The sequence below is a fragment of the Hyaena hyaena genome, unplaced genomic scaffold (genome assembly GCF_003009895.1).
Source record: "Hyaena hyaena isolate Hyena2069 unplaced genomic scaffold, ASM300989v1 scaffold_69, whole genome shotgun sequence".
Classification (NCBI taxonomy): Eukaryota; Metazoa; Chordata; class Mammalia; order Carnivora; family Hyaenidae; genus Hyaena; species Hyaena hyaena.
In genome coordinates this window covers 961,571-980,516 of record NW_024080702.1, presented here as the reverse complement: position 1 = coordinate 980,516, position 18,946 = coordinate 961,571, and the positions used below count along the sequence as shown (strand labels likewise).

The 18,946-nt window shown below is 57.7% G+C and overlaps 1 protein-coding gene across 2 annotated transcripts in view; it reads right to left on the bottom strand.

The window, feature by feature from the left end:
- LOC120232344 (maestro heat-like repeat family member 5) overlaps positions 1 to 18,946 on the bottom strand; it is a 70,666-nt gene that overhangs the window by 16,731 nt on the left and 34,989 nt on the right. Inside the window, exons 10-19 of one of the 2 annotated variants that reach the window (XM_039233003.1) lie at positions 18,781 to 18,933; positions 17,984 to 18,106; positions 17,123 to 17,202; positions 16,536 to 16,671; positions 14,825 to 14,920; positions 13,242 to 13,346; positions 11,726 to 11,861; positions 11,287 to 11,459; positions 7,182 to 7,331; positions 6,281 to 6,435 (exon numbers count right to left, since the gene is read on the bottom strand). In XM_039233003.1, coding sequence (XP_039088934.1) covers positions 6,281 to 6,435; positions 7,182 to 7,331; positions 11,287 to 11,459; positions 11,726 to 11,861; positions 13,242 to 13,346; positions 14,825 to 14,920; positions 16,536 to 16,671; positions 17,123 to 17,202; positions 17,984 to 18,106; positions 18,781 to 18,933 — 1,307 coding nt within the window. The remainder of the gene's footprint in view (positions 1 to 6,280; positions 6,436 to 7,181; positions 7,332 to 11,286; positions 11,460 to 11,725; positions 11,862 to 13,241; positions 13,347 to 14,824; positions 14,921 to 16,535; positions 16,672 to 17,122; positions 17,203 to 17,983; positions 18,107 to 18,780; positions 18,934 to 18,946) is intronic. The other variant, XM_039233004.1, reaches the window with a different exon arrangement.

Below are 18,946 nucleotides of genomic sequence, written 5' to 3'. Positions count from 1 at the left end.
GCTAGAGATGCGGGATGGAAGCCTTCAAGACCAGGTTTGTGGGGGAGGCCAGAGGGGAGGCCTGGGTGTGTCCGGTGTGGAATGGCCCTGGGACACCCACGTGCTGCCGTCTGGCAGGGGGGTCTGTACAGGACGTAGTTACAGCCACGGGAATGGAAGTGGCCACCTGGGGGGGGTGAGCGTAACTGACGGGAGGTGTGGGGACCGAGGCCCCTGTGCTGAGGGGTCGGGAGGCAGGAGGGAGCAGCGAGGAGGCGGAGCAGGGCCAGGTGAGCGCGGGCTTCCGGGAGCCGGGTCAGGCAGGTGTTCCTGGGGGTGACGCTGGTCACCCTGATTAGACAGGGAGGAACCTGAGGTTCACGTGGTGGAGGGACCGAAGCTATGGCTCCAGTGACGCGGCAGCTGGGAGGGCAAAACCACAGAGACAGAAAGAGCAGTGGCCGAGGGGCTGGGAGCACGGAAGGTGGTCGTGGCGTGTTTGTGGCAGTGCTGCCGCCCCCTGTGACACTGTCGTGGTGGACGTGTGTCACTGTACAGGCCCCGCCGTAGCTGTGGACCTTCGGTGGGGCCCCCGGCGTAGCGAAGGCACCACAGCAGCACCAGACGTCAGCACAGGAGGAAACTGGGAGGGGACGGGGCACGTCCGGCTTAACTTCTCTACAAACTTAAAATGGCTCCAAAAGAGAAAATCTGTTAATTAAAAAAAAGGAGGGGGGGCTGGAAAGAGACGCGGGACGCAGCGGTAAGGAAGAAAAGCTGCTGTCGCTGGATTGATGGTGCTGGAGACAACCTGCACCTAAAACTCAGGTTAATCAGGCCTGTGTAAACGGGTCTCCAGAGGCCACATGCGGCATGCTACCCTTCATGTAAAATTACAAAAGCTGCAAGAAAATTGTTTAGCACTATGTTTAGCTGCAAATACAATTATAAAGAAATGAGCAGGCTGGTGAGCCTCGGTGGGGGGTGAGGCGGGGGCTGGAGACGCAGCCCCGTCCTTAGCTGGAGGTCAGGGCCACGATCCTGGCTTCTGTACGGGCCATGGCCTCAGAGCGTGTATTCGATTACTAAAAGGAGCCACTGCTGTAAGCAAAGAACCGATCGAGGCAGGCCGCGCAGCGGGGAAGGCGGACGGCGCGAGGCGCCAGCCCTGTGGTGCGCCCGGCGTTGTGCAGCCGAGGGCCAATCCAACATGGCAGTCGTCGGACGGTAAAAGAGAACAAAGGGAAAAGAAAGAAAACTCGGCCAAGCCTGAGGCTATGCAGGCGCGCAGAGGGCCGAGAACAGCGGACGGAGGAGGGAGCCCTGCTGTGTCAGGCGCGGAGAGCCATCACAACGTCCCAGGAAAGAGAAACGTGGGCGACAGCATGGCGGGGGGCGGGGGGCAGACCAGCAGAGCCCTGCCGCGTGCGACCCACGGGCACTTGGCTGTGAGCAAGTTAGCACCCAGCGCTGCGGGCACAGGCGGGCTTGTGAATGACGCTGGCGGTGGCACCGCACCCGACCCTGACCTCTGACCTCGCATCCGCACGAACCTCGCTGACGGGTTGGCCGGAGACCGGAGTTTGAGAGGCGATCGCCAGCACTGTGGTGAGATGCTAAGATGGTGTGTGGGAGTGGCTGAACTCGGGGCTCCTTTTCACCCAAAGGCACGTTCGGGGAGCGAAAGGCAAGGAGACGCCCTTCCCATCATCAACACAGGCCTCTCATCCAGTTTACATACAGAAGCCCCGGAAATCGGTGGGAGAGTGTGCAGGACACTGGACAGCCCACCGATTCTCCAACGGCCCCAAAGCACGCAAAGAGGCTCATCTTCGTTCTCTACTCAGGAAGGCGCAACCAGGTATGGCCCGATGCTTAATGCCGCCGGGTCGGCTGGCACCCCGATGCCCGGCTAGGAGGTTGGTGGTGGACAAGGTGGAGCAATGGGAACTCTCAAAACAGCCCCCGGGGGAGCGCGAGGTGACGTGCGCTTTGGAGAAGGATTTGGCTCCTCTGTTGAAGTTGGCTCGGGTGGGGCTTTAGGACTCGGACGTTTGTGTGCTAGACTCACAGCTGGCGGGGACCGAGCGCAGAGGGCGCGTAGGAACAAGCAGGGAACAACCCAGGTGTCCCTCTGTGGCAGAAAGGGGACTTGGCGTTCACAGGTTGGGACACTAATCAGCGACATGAGTGAACGAGCCCCGACTATGCGAAACATACTGGACGGAATCGTAAACACACATTTACCACTGAGGGCAAAAGCCACGTGACCGAAGAATATTGGCAGGATATATTCTACGCAATTCTGTTCGCAGTGTTAGGACGCACCACATAGTTTCATGTGCTTCTAAAAAAGAAAAATTATTCAAGGTGGGAGTCAAACCCCATCGCAGAGGCAGGGCCCCAGGTGCTGGGCGCTCATCGTTATGGTCATAAAAACCCAAGCGAGACCCAGCCAGGAGACCCGCACGCCCCCTGAGCACGCTGGGCGGGAGGGAGTTCTCCTGAGATCAGAATCCCAAACCCTGTTTTGGGGCCCGAATTCACACCCCAGTGCGGCTCAAAGAGAAACCTCAGGCACAGACTTTTGCGTTTGGAGTGATCTCCGGCTGACGTGTCCCCAGGTGACTGAGAAGCCCACGTAGACCCCAGGGGTCAGGCGCCTTGGGTGCAAAATGCATTCCCGTCTCAGAGATGTTAACATGTGAAAAATGTGCTTCTTAGAACTGAGGAAATAGGATATAAATTGCAATGCAGACAAAAGGGAACAGCAGACTTCTAGGTGCCTGGAGACAAAGGTGGCCTTCAGGGTCCCCACGCTTCAAGTTTCCTTGAAAAACAGCGCGGAGCAGGGAGGGAAAGGTAACATCGCACAAGAACTATGAGCTCGGAGGACACGGGGACTTCAGCCTTACAGTCAGCAGCCGAGACACGGGCCCACCGCCGCCCTGCCCAGGCTCTGGGCCGCAGACGATGCAGGATGGAAACAAATCACCCCCAGGAGGATGCAGCCCATCCCCCGTCTGAAAACAGGCAACGAGGGAAAAAGAGCACTAAGCACAGGAAACGGGCTGAAAGGCCCGTCCGACCTGAAGGGCAGCCTCCGAGATGCACAGCTTTGGGGGGAGAGAAGGGGCAGAAAAGCACGAGATGCCTTTGGATATTGGGTGGTAAAAGGGATAGTGCGAACGAGAAAAATGTAAGGCCCTGCAGGAGAAAAAAAGAACCAAACCCCCCGGACACTCAGAAAGCCCCCCACTAGAGGACAGGGGACCCTTTCCTGCCAGCAAGACAGAGAATCTACCAAATTATCTGGACTTTGCCAAACTAAACAGAAGAGGGTGCCATTGAACTTGGAATCCTGCAGAACATGCCAGTGGTGTTTTATAGGAAGGGGAACACAATGAACGGATCCACAGAATTGCTGCAAAACCAGGAAAAACGGTCAAGGCGCAAGAGAGGACACCCCTCCCTAAAGAGCAGCCTGGGGCCATAAAGGGGTGAGGCCACACCGCACACGGGGCCCCACAGACTCCAATGAGCACGGAAAGATAGGAAGAGCCACCTCGAATTGGAACTTCAAAAAAGAAAGAAAGAAAAATACCTCAGTAAAGAAAGGAAAAGAGAGTTGACCGAGTTCAGGGAAGAGGTGGAAGAAATGGCAACATTATCGCGCAAGTGGGAAAAATGCAAGATGCCCAGAGGGCTGAGGCGTGAGCCGAGGGGCCTGGAGGAAAAGCAGAAAGACGGCCGCGGAAGGGGCGGAGAGGAGGAGAAGGTAGCGCGGGCGAAGGCGGGCCAGGGCACCAAGGCACCCGGATCACCAGTCTGGAAGGGGAAATGAAGCGGGGGACTAGAACTAGTATTTAAAGTAATGCCCCAGAGAACTTTCCAGAAACATGCCAGCATCAACAGATGCATCTACATACCCAGAGGGCCCACCAGGTCCTGCGAGAGCTGACACAGAGAGATGACTCTGAGACATTTCTTAATAAAATGGTTAAATTTCAAAGATAAAGAAACACGCGGGCGCCTGGGTGGCTTAGTCGGTTGAGCGTCCGACTTTCGCTTAGGTCATGATCTCGCGGTTCGTGGGTTCGAGCCCCGCGTCGGGCTCTGTGCTGACTGCCGGCTCAGAGCCTGGAGCCTGTTTCAGTCTGTGACTCCCTCTCTCTCTGACCCTCCCCTGCTCACGCTGTCTCTCTCTCTCCTAGAAATAAATAAAACATAAAAATTAAAAAAAAAAAAAAATAAAGAAACACCCTCTAAGGTGTTGAGGCCAAAAGACCTCTTGGGGGCGCCTAGGGGGCTCAGTAGGTTCAGCGTCCGACTGCGGCTCAGGTCGTGATCTCACGGGTTCGTGGGTTCGAGGCCCGCGTCGGGCTCTGTGCTGACAGCTGGGAGCCTGGAGCTGCTTCAGATTCTGTGTCTCCCCCTCTCTCTGCCCCTCCCCTGCTCGTGCTCTGTCTCTCTCTCAAAAATAAGTGAACATAATAAAAAAAGCCAGAGCTCTTGCAAAGACAAACATATTTACAAAGGCAAAAAAATTACTGTCACGAGACTTAATAAAATAAAGTGTGAACCAAGGATTTTAAGACCGGCCAAGCTGTCCTTCAAGGCACACGGCTGGTGACACGCCGGTGCCCAGGGCAAGCTGGAGCCGGGCCCCCAGCCTGTCAGAGACGGGCTCGTCCACTTAGGACAGGATGAGGGATCTCCAGCGGAGGGAAGGCCGTGTGTCGGCTCCAGAGCTCAGGCTTTGTCCAAGTGACAACCCAGGAGGGAAGGCTGGGGTGCGGAAGAGCTGGCTTTATGGGCAGGGGGCCGGGAGGTAGAAGGGACCCGTAGAAGACTGATAAACCAGACAACGGAAGCTGAAACCATAAAACAAGGGGCTGTGGGCATTCAAATAGGCGAAGAGCGAAAACATAGCACTTGCTGCAAAAATACAACTCTTCTTAAATGAAAACATTAAGGGTCAAAGAACACACCTCCCGTAGAAAAAGAGACGGAGCAAATAAAATAAAATACACACCAGGTTGGGATATGGGGACCGGGTGGGGACTCCACAGACCAGTCGTATCAATAAACACGAAGGAAGGACTTAACTCCCTTGTTCAAAGAAACAGACTTCTAATTTGGACCACAAATCAGAACCAGGCTCTACGCTGTATGTGGGACGACAGGCACACACCGGGCTGCTGCGGGAACGTAGGGGGCGCAGGTGCATGTTATCCTGGGAACAGACAAAGGGGAACGCAAGCCCTCGGAGTGTCACGTGTGACAGGGCAGCCGCGCTCAATAATGCCAAAAGTCGCCATTGCTCAGGAAGCTGTGTGTCTGCACAAATCCCCTGAGAACCACCTTTATGAGGCAGAAATTGCAGGAGACGGAGGGGTCCGTGGGCAGAAATGTTAGTAATGACTTCGACGTGCCGTTCTCAGAACGAGGCAGAGCAAAATGGACATTGGTTAAATAAATATCCAGCACAGTCAATAAGGCAAATCTGAGGATGCTCATCAACCCCCAGACCTGACGATGGAAAATACACCTTGTTCTCAGGGGCCGGTACAACATGCACAGCAGCTGTTCAAAAGAGCTGCAAATTCCATAAAGCAGAAGCATTGCAGATGAACTTCTCTGACCCCAGTGCAAAAGAAACAAACCGAACCGAACCGAACCGAACTGAACCAAACCTCCAGAACCCTGGAAGTTACTAAAAACAATGTGGAAAGCAGATCTTTCTGGAAACAAGTCTCCGGTGCTGGGAGCTGGAGGGCTCTCTCTTCTGGCGCCTTCTTACCTTTCAGGGGAAGCCAGGGCGTCAGAGGTGCAGGTGGGCCCAGGAGAGGGTGTGCGGAGAGGTGCAGGTGTGTGGCCGGGAATGAAGGGGCAGGTGTGAAGTGGGCGGGGCAGGTTTCAGTGCGAGGGATTTTTGGCAGCTGAGAACGCTAGCCCACCTCCAGACTCGGGGGTCTGAGGGCTTCGGGAGAAAGCCAGCCCCACCCAAAAGGGCCATGGTGAGCACCAGGGGTGGGGGAGGAAGGGGAGGTCCTCGGAGGACCGGGAGGGATGGCTGGGGTCCTGCAGGTGCACCTCAGGTCCACGAGGCAACAGGCGACAGAGGCCGGGCCGGGGTGTTTTGCGTGGAGCAGCCACAGAACGGCGGTGAGCAGCGGCCCCGGAGCCTGCCTCAGGAGGTGCGCAGGAAATGAACGGGCACGTGGGCTCCCTCCCTGCACCCAGGCCTGGGGGGGTCCCTGTGCCCTGAGGAGGGAGGAGGGAGGGTGGGGCCGGGCACCTGTCCAAGGGGGTGGAGCAGTCCAGCAGGGTGGCCACCAGCTCCGGGGCGTGGTTCCGGGCCAGCAGGGTGACGGCGTGCAGGGCGTTGTTCTTGGCTCGGGGCATGTGGATGGAGCAGAGCTGCACGTGGATGGCTCGGCCCAGGTTGGCGACCTGTGTGGGGAGGCAGAGGGTAGAGGGAGAGAGCTGGTCTGAGAGGGGAGGCCAGGCCCTGCCAGGGGGAGTCTGAGGGGAGGTGCTTCCCCGCCCCGGATGCCTGGTCAGAAGGGGGGGTCTCAGGCCAAGGGGAGAGAGGACCCACCACCTTTTCCCTGGCATGTGAGGCCCTCCAAGTCTGCCCAAACAGTGCCCTGTCACCAGAAGGCTCAGACGCACCCGCCTTGTCATGTCCCAAGCGTGCCTCTTGGGTACATGCTGTTCTGGGAGCCCGGGCACCCCTTCCCTTCCACTTCCGGTCTCCTTGCTCACCCACCCAGGGCCCCCCATCTGCAGGACTCGGTATCAACCATCCTTTTCCGGGGGGCCACCCCCACCCACTGGGTGCACTTCCTACGTTGTTCAGTCCTTATTTGTCTGTGTCTGCCTGTCCACTGGACCGAGAACTTCTGGAAGGGTCCGTGCCTTGTCCTTGCCCGTGTCCTATGCCGGAGCCTGGAGCCACTCAGGGCCCCAGGACGCCTGTTTGGGCTGTTCCTTGTCCCCTCCCTCCCTCCCTCCCCCCTTCCTTCCTTCCTTCCCTCCGTGGAACCTGTCGGGTTGGGGTCTGTGGCTCCCCGTCAGGCCTAAGCTCAGGGACGCTGCCTCGGCTCAGAGACCCTCGCCCCAGCTGCGGCCGCCGGGCCTCCCTCTGCCCCTGACCTGTCCCGGCCCCCCCTCAGCGGGTGCCCCAGCCCCCTCACGGTCTCCAGCTTGGCCCCGTGCTCCCGGATGGCGATGAGCAGCATGTTGGCGGCCGCCTGCACGCGCGAGGGGCTGGTGGAGCCCAGTCCGTTGACGGCCGTCCAGATGAGGTCGGTCAGCTCTACCATCGTGAGATGCTTCATGACCTCCTGTGCCAGCAGGAGTGAAGGCAGCTGTCACTGTGGGTCACCTGTGCCCAGGTGTCTGCCCCTGCCTTTGCTTACCGCCCCCCCCCCCGTCAGGTTCTGAGCCCCTCTCCTCCAGGACCACCACACGTGATCACCTACACTTGTCTCTGAGCCAGCCATGGCCCGGGGGCAGGGAGGGAGAGAGTGATGCCCATTGTAGGGCAGAGGCACGGCTCCCTTCCTCGCTTAGACCCCAGTGCCTGTCTGGGACCTGCATGGCCCGGCCAGTCCCCTTTCCTCCCCTCCTCTGCCCTGTCCTCACCTCGCTGGCTTCCTCATCTGCCAGCCTCCGCCCACCTGGGGGCTCCTCACGTCAGGCCCCAGGCCTCCTTCCATCATTGTAACAAAGAGCAATTAATTGAGCTTCAGAGTTGTGAAGGGCCTTCAAGGTCACCCAGGCCACCCTCCAGGCCCAGAGAGGTGCGTGGGTGCCCTTACCACAGCACAGGCTGGGTCCAGAGGTCCTGTGGTAGGGCCTCCGCAGAAGGCCGACTGGCCTCTGCCCACATTCTCCCAAGAGTGGCTCCCAGTCCAGACCATGAGCCGCTTGGGGTGACAAAGAGGCTCTTGGGGAAAATGCAAGGTGGTGGGTGGGATCCTGGCTCCAGAGCCTCAGACTACAGTTTCTGACAGGGACGGCTGGGCCAGCCCTGGGCTGCCCGGGTGGAACCTTCCAGAAAGACTTAGAGCATTATTGCTCGATATGGTCTCCATCAGCCACACAGCTATTTAAACTTAAACTTAATTAAGTAACATTTAAAGCCTCAGTTCCTCAGCAGCACTAGCCACATTTCCAGCGAGTACTGGCTACCTTACATAGTGCAGACAGAGATACTTCCATCCTCCCGGAAAGTTCTATCGGAAGGCTCCGACTCAGAGCATCTGATAGTCAGAGGAAGATAGAATGCTGGTGACGGGGACTGACAGGTTGGAAGTTTCAAAGATGCTGAGGGAGGTAACATGTTTCTTTGCATGCTAGGGTATTTGGCGAAATGTATGAAAGTCTGTTAGGATGTTTGTATTAATATTTAGATATTAAAAAAAGCGTTAAATAACAGATGTTAGAATATTTATTAGAATCATTATTCTAAAGGTTTGGTAAAATGTCTGTGAGAATATTAGGATTAGCTGTTGGTTAGAATGTTAAAAAATTTTAATGGAATATTTGTAGTTTATAACAACTTAAACATATTAAGCTATTATAAATCTGGTTAGAACATTTGTTAGAAGATTACATTTAAAATTGTTTTGGGGGGGGCACCTGGGTGGCTCAGTCAGTTGAGCGTCCAGCTTCAGCTCAGGTCATGATCTCACAGTTCGTGGGTTCGAGCCCCACATCGGGCTCTGTGCTGACAGCTCAGAGCCTGGAGCTGCTTCTGATTCTGTGTCTCCCTCTCTCTTTGCCCCTCCCATGCTCATGTATCTCTGTCTCTCTCTCTCCCTCTCAAAAATAAATGAACATTTAAAAAAATAAATAAAATAAAATTGTTTTTGCAGGGGAGTGCTGGGAGGCTCAGTTGGTTAAGTGTCTGACTTCCGCTCAGGTCATGATCTCACAGTTTGTGAGTTCAAGCCCCGTGTCGGGGACTCTGCTGTCAGTGTGGAGCCTGCTTTGGAGCTTCTGTGTCCCTCTCTCTCTGCCTCTCCCCTGCTTGTACTTTCTCTCTCTCTCACTCTCAAAAATAGAAATAAACAAAAAAAAATCTATAAAATTGTTATATAAAAGGTTACATTTTGGTTAAGGTTCTAGCATGTAGAATGTTTGTGAAGAAGTACAAGTTGGGATGGTGGTTAGATTCCCAGAATCCCAGAAAACTGCAATGTCAGGATTGGTGAGCACCTTTGAGACGTCTTACTTTTAACCCAGGGCATGAATGAATGTGAAATGGAGGTGGCAGTAATGGTAGAGATGGCGGTGGTAGTGGTGGTGGTAACAGTGATGGTGGTGATGGTGGTGGTGATAGTGGTCATGGTGGTGATGGTGATGGTGATGGTGCTGGTGCTGGTGGTGGTGATGCTGGTGATCATGGTGGTGGTGATGGTGATGGTGGTGGTGATGGTGGTGGTGGTGGTGATGGTGGTGGTGATGGTGATGCTGGTGGTGATGGTGATGCTGGTGGTGATGGTGATGCTGGTGGTGGTGATAAAGGTGTAGTATATCCAAGACCACAGAGGGAATCAAGGGCCGACTGGGGGACAGAATCCAGGTTGGTTCTCCATATTGAACCTTCCCAGATCTACCATCTCTAAATCAGCAGACCCTCCTATCTCCTCTCCATGCTCCTGTCTGTCACTGTCTCTTGTCCAGGTGAGAGAGAGCCAGAGCTGAACACCCACTTCCTGTGTGCTGGGACAAAGCACGATAGAAAAGGCCTACTCAGTCCATCTGAGAGCTCCGAGTGCTCTGGGACCCCTTCACCACCAGCTCCCTCTGAGCTGGTAGCCTCCCACCTGCCCTGCCCTGCCTCTGCCCCCAGCCCAGGTTCTTTGGCATAAACTGAAGCCAAGCTAGGCTTACCCCTTCTGGGACTGGAAAATTGATGTGTTGGCCCTCGGGCTTTAGATGTTGCATCCTACACTTCTGGTTGATGGCAGCACTAAAGGTCACTCCAGTTGCACAGAACACAGGTTCCGGCATGAGCCAGGGCTGGATTCAGAACGTGCTGGGGCACTCGCCAGCGTGTGCGACCACTCCTTCCTTTCATTCAATCTGACTTGAGTGGTAGCTATCAAAGGCTGGCTCTACCACCAGCCCCTTGCACTGGGCCCTGGCAAGACCCTGCTTCTGGCCTGGAGTGCTCAAGTCCAACAGGGAGAGACCAACAAGCATGGCAAGTACAGGTCTTCACTAGCCACGGGCTCAACACTGAGAGTGGACGAGCAAAGTCACCGTGTGGAGACACCATGAACGGACCACTCAGAACATGAGGCTCCACCAACCTTGGCTTGTCCAGTTAACACCAGCACCCAGCCCATGTCCAGTTAACACCAGCACCCAGCCCATGTCCAGTTAACACCAGCACCCAGCCCATGTCCAGTTAACACCAGCACCCAGCCCATGTCCAGTTAACACCAGCACCCAGCCCATGTCCAGTTAACACCAGCACCCAGCCCATGTCCAGTTAACAGCAGTGTCCAGCCCACACTCGGTGCCTTAGACTCACTCATGTTCACAAGAGAACACCAATCAGGCACAGAACATCATGGCTACAGGGTCTCACGGGGGGACAAAAGGGACTTCGGGGAACTGCTGGGCTCCGCCAGGCCGCTGACCAAGGAGGAGCTGGCTGAGGTAGACCAGGTGACCATGCAAGAGAAGCCGTTCTCTGCCTTCACAGGAGGAGGGTCTGGCTTTCAGAGGGTTGAGAGGCCCCTGGGAAAACGAGGGATTCGGGGATATTTCTGCAGAATGCTCATCCTGCAAAAGCCGGAGCAAAGGGAAGGATGTCATCTGGTGCCTCAAGGAACACCCGCCGTGGGAGCCATCCTGAAAGCACCATTTACTGGCTGCTCATGGTGGCCAGGACTTTACAGTACCAGTCTGCTTATCGTACAGAGAAAGCCGGGACGTCAGAGAGGGGAGAAGGCTTGTCTAGACTGCACAGCCTTGAGGGGCCTGGGACTCAAGCCTGGGCTGCTGACCCCAAGGTCTGTCCTTGGTCTCACCCTCCAATTCCCCATCCCCCAACTCCCTGGTCCCAGGCCATGGCCGCGGCCTTCTCCAGACTCTCTCAGTTAACCACCAAAGACACGGGTGAAATCTCGGCCTTGGTTTTCACACTTACACCTGGCTCAGGCTCTGACTCCGGGGTGCAGCAGGGCCACCCCAACAGCTGGAAGTCCTGTAGTGGGGGTCGGAGCAGAGCATGGCCACGCCTCTCCCCCCCAACCTCCCCACCCTTCTAAGGGCTTTGACCTTGATGACTTGGGAGCTGCCAGGTTGGAAGATGTGATCCTTCGTGAATGCCATCTCCTGGGGGGCCGGAGGAGCTGCCTTCCCATCTCCGCTGCTCCAGAAGAGGGCCCCATCCTTGCCGGCCTGGGAAAGCTGCTTGGGGGCCCGCGCCTCCACCTTCAGAACTTGTCTCGCTGGCCGGGGGCGGGAGTGGGCAAGGGTGAGGGCGGGGCAGAGGTGGGCTGGGGTCCAGGTTGGGGCAGGCAGGAGTTAGGGTGGGGTCACTTGTATTCAGGGTCAGGCCTGTGCCCTTATGGGGACGGCCTGGGGGTAGCGGGCATTACAGGGCTGTGGTTGGGGTTAGATGGGGGTGTGGGGGCAGATCTGGGATGGGCTGTGTTCAGGAGTGTGGGTGTGGTCTCAGCGGAGGCTGTGGTCAGGGTGGCCCTTGGAGGCTCACTTCTCTGGCGCATCAGGAGCTGGTAGACGTGGGACACCCCCTCCAGGCTGGAGTGCTGGGTGGTCTTATCAGGGTCCTGGCACAAAATTCCCAGCATGCCCACCAGCTGCCCAATCCTCTGGAAGTCCTCTTTTGTCTGCAGTGAGAGTATGGGAACAGCGGCTGCAGACCCTACCCTACCACGGGGTCTCCCCACTGCTGTGCACTCACCCCAGCTCGGCCAGCATCAGAATGCATCCCCTCCAACCGTGCGGCCGGGCTGGGACTCAGCTTTCAGAACCCCAGGCCCAGGCTCTGCCCACCCAGCCAGGCCACTATAGTCAACAGCTCAGGGCACACCGGGCAAAACTTAAGGGGCTGCCCCAAACTTAGAAGTGAAGAGAAATGATATTTTAAAGCAATATTTAGAAAAGTCAAAATGAGTGTAACAATTCCTGATAATGACAATTTTAAAATTGTATGTAAAGAGGTGGTCTGCACTACCACCACCTTACTTCATCTTGCTTCACTCCCCTGGCCCCAACCCCAGCTCTGGTTTCAATAAAACTTTATTTATAACAACAGGCAGGCAGCCCGCAGCCATGGTCCATTTGCCTAGTAGATTGCTTTAAAACACCACATTATTTATCTTGATTGCCGGGTGTTTTGCTGTCTGTGTAAATTTTGGGCCCCACGCGAGTGCCTCACTTGCCCCGGCCATAGTCCGGGTCCTGCGTTGCGGAAACTGATTGTGAATGAATTGCAGGCCCCTTGAGCCCCTCTAGAGGGGTCCCCCTCACCCTGGGAATGCAGGAGGAGTCTGTGCAGGGAGCTCTCCCGCCACCCCAGCCCCCCACCCCCCCCCACACCAGCCTCTCCACCTTCATTAGGAAGGCCCGCCCGCCTGGCAACGTGCAGAGAAACTAATTTTCTCAACGCTCCACGAGTCTCTCTAAGGAATTAGTGCTGATTTTGGCTGATAAACGCAGAAGTGCTCATTCCCTGACGGTGCCGACGTTCACTCAACCCAAGGGCCCTGGCGACAGACGGTGGTTAGACTGTGAGGCATGACTCGCTGGGGTGGTGATGGACCCGCTGGGGGGGTCCCCCTCACCCTGGACCGGGGCGGGGCTGCACCTCACCTGATTCCCACTGTATCCCTCTGAACACTCATTTCCTCCCATTTCACTGGTGAGAAACTGAGGCTCAGGGCATAGAAGAACCTGCCTGAGGCTTCAAGGTGCACTGACAGGAGCCCAGCCTTCTGGGTCTGGGTTCCAGGCATCTGGGATCAGACCCCGCTGGGAGGACTTGAGCGGGGGGGGAGGGGGCAACCTCCGCCCCCAGCCTGTTCCGTCGTGTGTGAAAAGGGGAATTGCATTGTGTGTTGCAGGGCACTCAGGGATCCACGCTGTCCTGGTGGCAGATGTCCAGGGGGCCTGGAACCCCACGAGCCTGTCAGGCTCTGGGAGGAGGGTGGCTTGGTTGGGGCAGCAGAGGGGCCGTGGGGTGTGGGGCGGGCGGGCTGGGTACTCACATCCAGGTAGAGGTTGTGGCTCAGGAATCTGAGGAGGGCCATGCAGCTGTGCACAGCCCGCTGCCGCTCGTGTGCCTTCTCCGACGCCAGCCAGACGTACATGTGCTGCGGGCAGGGGCAGGGAGGGGGTGCTGTGGGCCAGCTCCGCCGGGGACCCCCTGTCAGCCCTGGGCACACCTCTTGGCTCAGGCCTGGCTCCCTTAACCAGGCCTCCGGCCTGCAAGGCTCCGCCCGGTCCCGGGCCCAGGCCACACCCACCTGGGCCGAGGCCACGCCCAATCCAGCCACGCCCCTCATCTCAGGCCCGCCTCCTCAGTAAGGCCCTGCCCACCCGCGACTAAGGCCTCACCCACCCAGGTCTTGCCCACCCTGTCCCTTTGCACAGCCTCTACTGTCCCCTCCGCTCCAGACAGCCCTGCCCGACAGGAGGGGTCATTTCCTGCTCACAGTCCTTTGAGGCCCCTGGTTTTTAACCGGTTTGGCGACATGTACCCCTTTTCACATCAGTGCTTTTCTGTGCTCCCCATAATTGCACAGAGTCCCAAAGGAGTACAAACACATACTGAAACAGTTACACTGAACAGTTTTAAGCCAAATCGGAGCTCTTGCTGAAAGAATGGATGCTTATTAGTTAGTGATTCTGACGTCGGACGAAGGAAACTATTTGGAGATTCCGTGACCCAGCGATGTCCTATGGTCACATCTGTGACTCCCACTGGTGGGAAACTCAGCCACTCCTGGCCCTGCTGGGTTTGTCGCCAACATTCCCCGGGGAAGGACACGCTACTTTCCCCGGGGCGGGGGGCCAGGAGGGGGTGAGTGAAAAATGCAGATATTTCCCCCAGCCCCGCCAGGCACACGACTTCCGTCTGTGCACCGAGCTTGGGGGCCCCTGCTTCAGCGGCTCCCCTCACCTCTGCAAGGCCTCCGGGCTGGACCTCACCTAACCCCGGCCCCTCCCACCCTGGCCCCCTGCAGAATCTCCCACCTCCTGGTCCTGGCCGCGGTGCTCACACGTGCTGCTCACCTCTACCTGGCCGGGCCCTCTGCCTGCGGGGCCCTTCCCTTCCCTTCTCCACCCCATGACCTCCTCAGTCCTCATTCAGGTGAAGTCCACTGGCCCCGACTTCCGGCCCTCCCAGCTGAACCAGTGTCCTCTGGTCCCTCCCCGGCCCCTGGACTGTCCCTGCCTGGTGACCAGTATCCCTCCGGTCAAGGTGAGAGGGTGGCGATGTCTGCGCTGGTGAGAGCCCTCCTCACAGCTCGAGACAAGAATGCAGAACGAGTTCTCGGTGAGGGGGCGGGGAGTGGGGAGCGAGGGCAGGTCCCAGCCGGCTTCCTCAGCAGCAACCCTTAAGTGTGGCACTCAAGGCCTCCTTACCACCAGGCGCACCTGCAGTCCCACGCTCCAGTTCTCCCAAGCCACTGCGATCCCTGAAGATGGACCGCCCTCAAGCCTCCAAGTCCATGGACAACTTGCCATCAAGAGTTCAGGCCCTGCCTCCTCTGGGGCATCTTCCTTTGTCCATCCTCTGCCCCTGGCCCCGCCCCCTGCGCTCTGCCCGCTGCCCCTCGCCCCTCACCGACAGCAGGAAGTGCAGCTCCTCGGCTGTGGGGTTCTGCATGATGAAGCTTTGCAGCATCTGGTCCAGGGCCTCCGAGGTCTTGTTGTAGAGGGTCTGTGCAGGGAGGTGGAGTGGGTCAGGCAGCCGCCAGGCCTCGGCTGCAATCACGGGCCAAGGCCTGCTGCAGGGCCTCTCGATGGTGCCCCTTCCCTCACATTCCCGTGGCCAGGCTGCACGCCATGCGCATTCACACCGCGTCCAGGAAGGGTCCCGGCACAACCGCCCTTTGGCGACTGGGGAGATTGGGCAGGAGGCAGTCTGGGTCACACCTGCCCAAGGTCACGGATTTCTCCGTGGCCAAGGTAAGTTCATTTGCAGCAGGGCTGGCTTCTCAGGCCAGCAGCCTGCATGGGGCCTGGCGCCCAGAAGGATCTTCAGGTGCTCGGTTTACTGCTTTGCGGTCCCATCTTGAAGTCGCCCATCTTGAAGCCTTAAGCCGGGGCCTGCCCTTTCATTTTGCGTGAGTTGAGGCAAATTATGCAGCTTGTCCTCACTCCTGGGTCTCATGAGAGACCCCCCCCCAGTCTTTGCTGCTTGGCTCACCAGGCAGCAGGCTCAGGGAGGGCGCCGGCCAGAGAAAGTGCCCACCCTGCTTCCCTGCCAGAGCACGTCAGAGCAGAGGCCTGGGCGCTGACTGTCTACTCCCTGGGTGCCCTGGGGAACTTGCTTCAGCTCTCTGAGCCCACCTTCGTCGCCTGAGAACTGGTTGTGAAGTCAGCCCCACCTGCTAGGGTGCTGATGGACACGGAATGGGAAGGAACAGGAGCCCCCAGCCTGCTGCCTGGGACCCTGCTAAGCTCCCTAGGTGAGCCAGCCATGACGTTGTCATCTGGTCATGGGGCACTTTGGACTCCTGCGGGGTTGGGGTGGGGGCAGGCCTTCTGCAGGGCTGCGGCTGTGGTGTTGTCCCGGGCCCGGGGGACCCCTTGCGCTCTCTCCACCCAAAGTGCTTATCTGTCCCAATCCAGCCTGGACCCAGCCAAGGGGCAGGGGTGGGGTTCGACCCCGACCCTCCCACCAGACACTTCCATTTCTCTGGGCAGCTTTCCTCACTCTGGACAAGTGAGCTAACATGAGTTAGAGTAGCTAACACTCTGGGAAGGTGAGCTAACATGCACACAGGGCCTGGCACAAAGCAGGTGCTCAGTTAACACCAGCTCCCTGCCCTTTACAGTAAACACTTGGGCAGCAGGTGCTGGTGGTGCCCCAGGGAGATGGGTTCATGTCCTCCGCAGAACCCAGGAGGGGGCAGGCATCTGGCCCAGCGAAGGATGGGCCTGCTGGGGCCTAGGTGGGGCGTGACCAGTTAAGTAGTGAGACAGCCCAGGGCTGCTCTCTGGGCAGGCAGGGAGAGAAGCCACCTATGCTCCTATTTGCAGAGCACCCTGTGCACCAGACTTGGGACACCAATGTCTCCTTTTATCTGGAGCATTAAGTACTAGCAGCTCTACAACTACTACTCCCATGTCACAGGTGGGCAAATGGAGGCTCAGAGCAGTTAAGAAACAGACCCAGGGTCCCTCAGCCCTATTTTATGGGAGGGGAGGGGGTTGGTGGTCAAAGGCCCTGCCATCTAGCCTGTACCCCCTCTCAAGGCACGAGCAGCAGGCCGAGCTGGGTACCTGCCCAAGGGGCCCCTCATTGCAGGACCCATGTGCCAGCCTCACACCTGTATGTTGGGCGGCTCCAGGAAGAGGCAGGTGTGTTTCTCCAGGACGTCCAGCATTGGCAGGGCCAACACACTGCGGAGGCAGACGGACAGAAGCCGTGATTTCCTCTCCAAGTCCCAGGGTGGCTTCAGCTTACTGTTTGGAGGTAGAAGGCAGTAAGGGAGGGGGTGGGGGGCCGGTGGTTGCAAAGGGGACCCTGGCCATACTAGATGAGATTAGACAAATCCTGAGCAGCAGCCCCTCACCCAGTTCTGTCCTTGACCAGAGACTCAAGTGTACGCTTCTGCCTCGCTGGCCTGCAGGGTCTCCTGGGCGGGTGAATCCCAGGAGGGTTTGTAAAGGACTAGCATGGCCTGACTGGGAGCATAAGCTTCACAAGCCTTGTACCCCGGGCTTCCCTTCACTGGACAGACTGTCTCATTCCAGCCCTGGTTACACCACTGGGACCTTCAGTGGCTCTGTTTGGGCAAATGATGCTAAACTTTCATTCTTTGAGGTGTGAATTAATCACAGTAGCTGCTGTTTATTGAGAGCCTCTTACAGGCCTGCACTGGGGTCTGACCCTGTGTGGGGCCAGGGAGCCTACCAGAGGCTGGAGATGATGTGAATGGTCTGCTGGCGAGTTGACGTGCACAGTGTGTCCTGGGGTTCCTTCTCCATCAAAACCTGCAGATCCCCAGGTGAAGGCTGAGTAACTCAGGCCTGGGCTTATCACACTTCTGACACCAAGTCTCATTCCTGCCTGAAGAGCCCAAGTCTGGCACTCCCATGGCTCACAGGATCATGTTCCAGCTTCCTACCCACCCACGGGGCCTTCTGTGGCCTGACTGCCCCTAGAGATCTAGAGCACAGCCTTTAGAGTAAGACAAGTCATGTCTGGACCCTGACCACCACATACTGGCTGCACGACCTTGAGCTGGACCCTGACCACCACATACTGGCTGCATGACCTTGAGCAAGCCTCCACACTGCTCCAAGCTTTGCTTCCTCACAAATAACAGAGTGTTGTTGCACACACGTTATGTGTGAAGCAAGGTGTGCAAAGCACAGTGTCTGAATCATAGCAGGAGCTCAGGGCTCAGTAAACTGTTATTTTATTATTACAGTTGTAATTGTCCAGCACTTGTGTGTTTCCTCTACTATCCTGGGGTTCCATGAGCCCCAAACCTCTAGTGAGTAGAGGTCTGAGCTGGGATGGTAGTAGCAGAATGGATGCTGCTGGCCTTTCTGGGCCTCAGCCACATCATCTGTGAAGTGGACGTAGCTGGCTGGCTCAGGATCACTGGAGAACCAATGGAAGTGGGGGGCATGAGCCCTAGGAGGGGCTGGCGCACACCCTAGAAATCCAACTTCTCTTCCCTTTCCAGCACCTGCCTCTTGTGCATGCTGCTGGCCTAAGGCAGGAATCTCCTCCCTCCCCTTCCTCTGCCTCAGGACCTTGACTCACCATCAGACACTCGAGAAGCTCCGAGATCTGGGGGAACTCGTAGCTGTGGGCCCCCTCATTGTGGCTGATGGCCCCCACCAGCATGAGGACACTGGTGAGGAAGCTCTGCTTCAAGGTCTCATCCTGGCAGGGGGGCATGGGGACATGGGGTCAGGCCATGGAGCGGGGGATGGAGGGACCACAGGAAGCGCAGGGGAGGGAGTGCCACCATTACACGTGGCTGCAGGGTGTTGCTGAGGGAGTGCGGCAGGGACCTGCAGCGAGGCCACAGATGTAGGGCTTTGGGCGGGGAGCCCGTGTGGTTTTGTTTAAAAATGTGGATATGTTGACAACATTTCAAGGTCAAGTGTAAGAAGCCGATGTCTGGCCTCACTCAATGTGTGGCAACCCAGAGCCCAAAGATTGGGCTGTGCGATGGCCTCACTGGGCTGACTGGCACCTCATGGCCCCCTGGGGTGGACGCCCTGGGTGCAGAATATAGAGTCAGCAGGGCCATCGTCCTGGGTAAGGTCTGAGGAATCACCGGGCCTTCCAGTGCGCCAGAGTGAGAGCCAAGGAGAATGTGGGGGCGGGGCCCCCATGGAAGCCCTCGAAGCTTTGGGTGGGATGACAGGCTGAGCAGGTGGGACAATGCGGAGGCCAGGCTGGCTCGCCCTGACTCCAGAGTGGGGTCAGAGTGGGAGGAGAGCCCCAGGGCCCTGGAGGCCCCGCAGGCCCCGCCTTCCCTGACCCAGGTTCCGGCGGGGCCTGGGCTGTGTCAAGGCCGGGCCCCGGAGGGGTGGCCCGGGGAGCCGTACCCAGGAGCTGTAGTGGAAGTAGAAGACCATCCGAGACAAGATGCTGTCCACCCACGGGAGGATGTGCGCCCTGGCCCTGACCGCCATCTGACCGTAGGCGAGGAGGACGGTGCTGCTGGCCCACCTCCACTGCAGGTCCTCCGACCACTGACCCTGGTGGGGACAG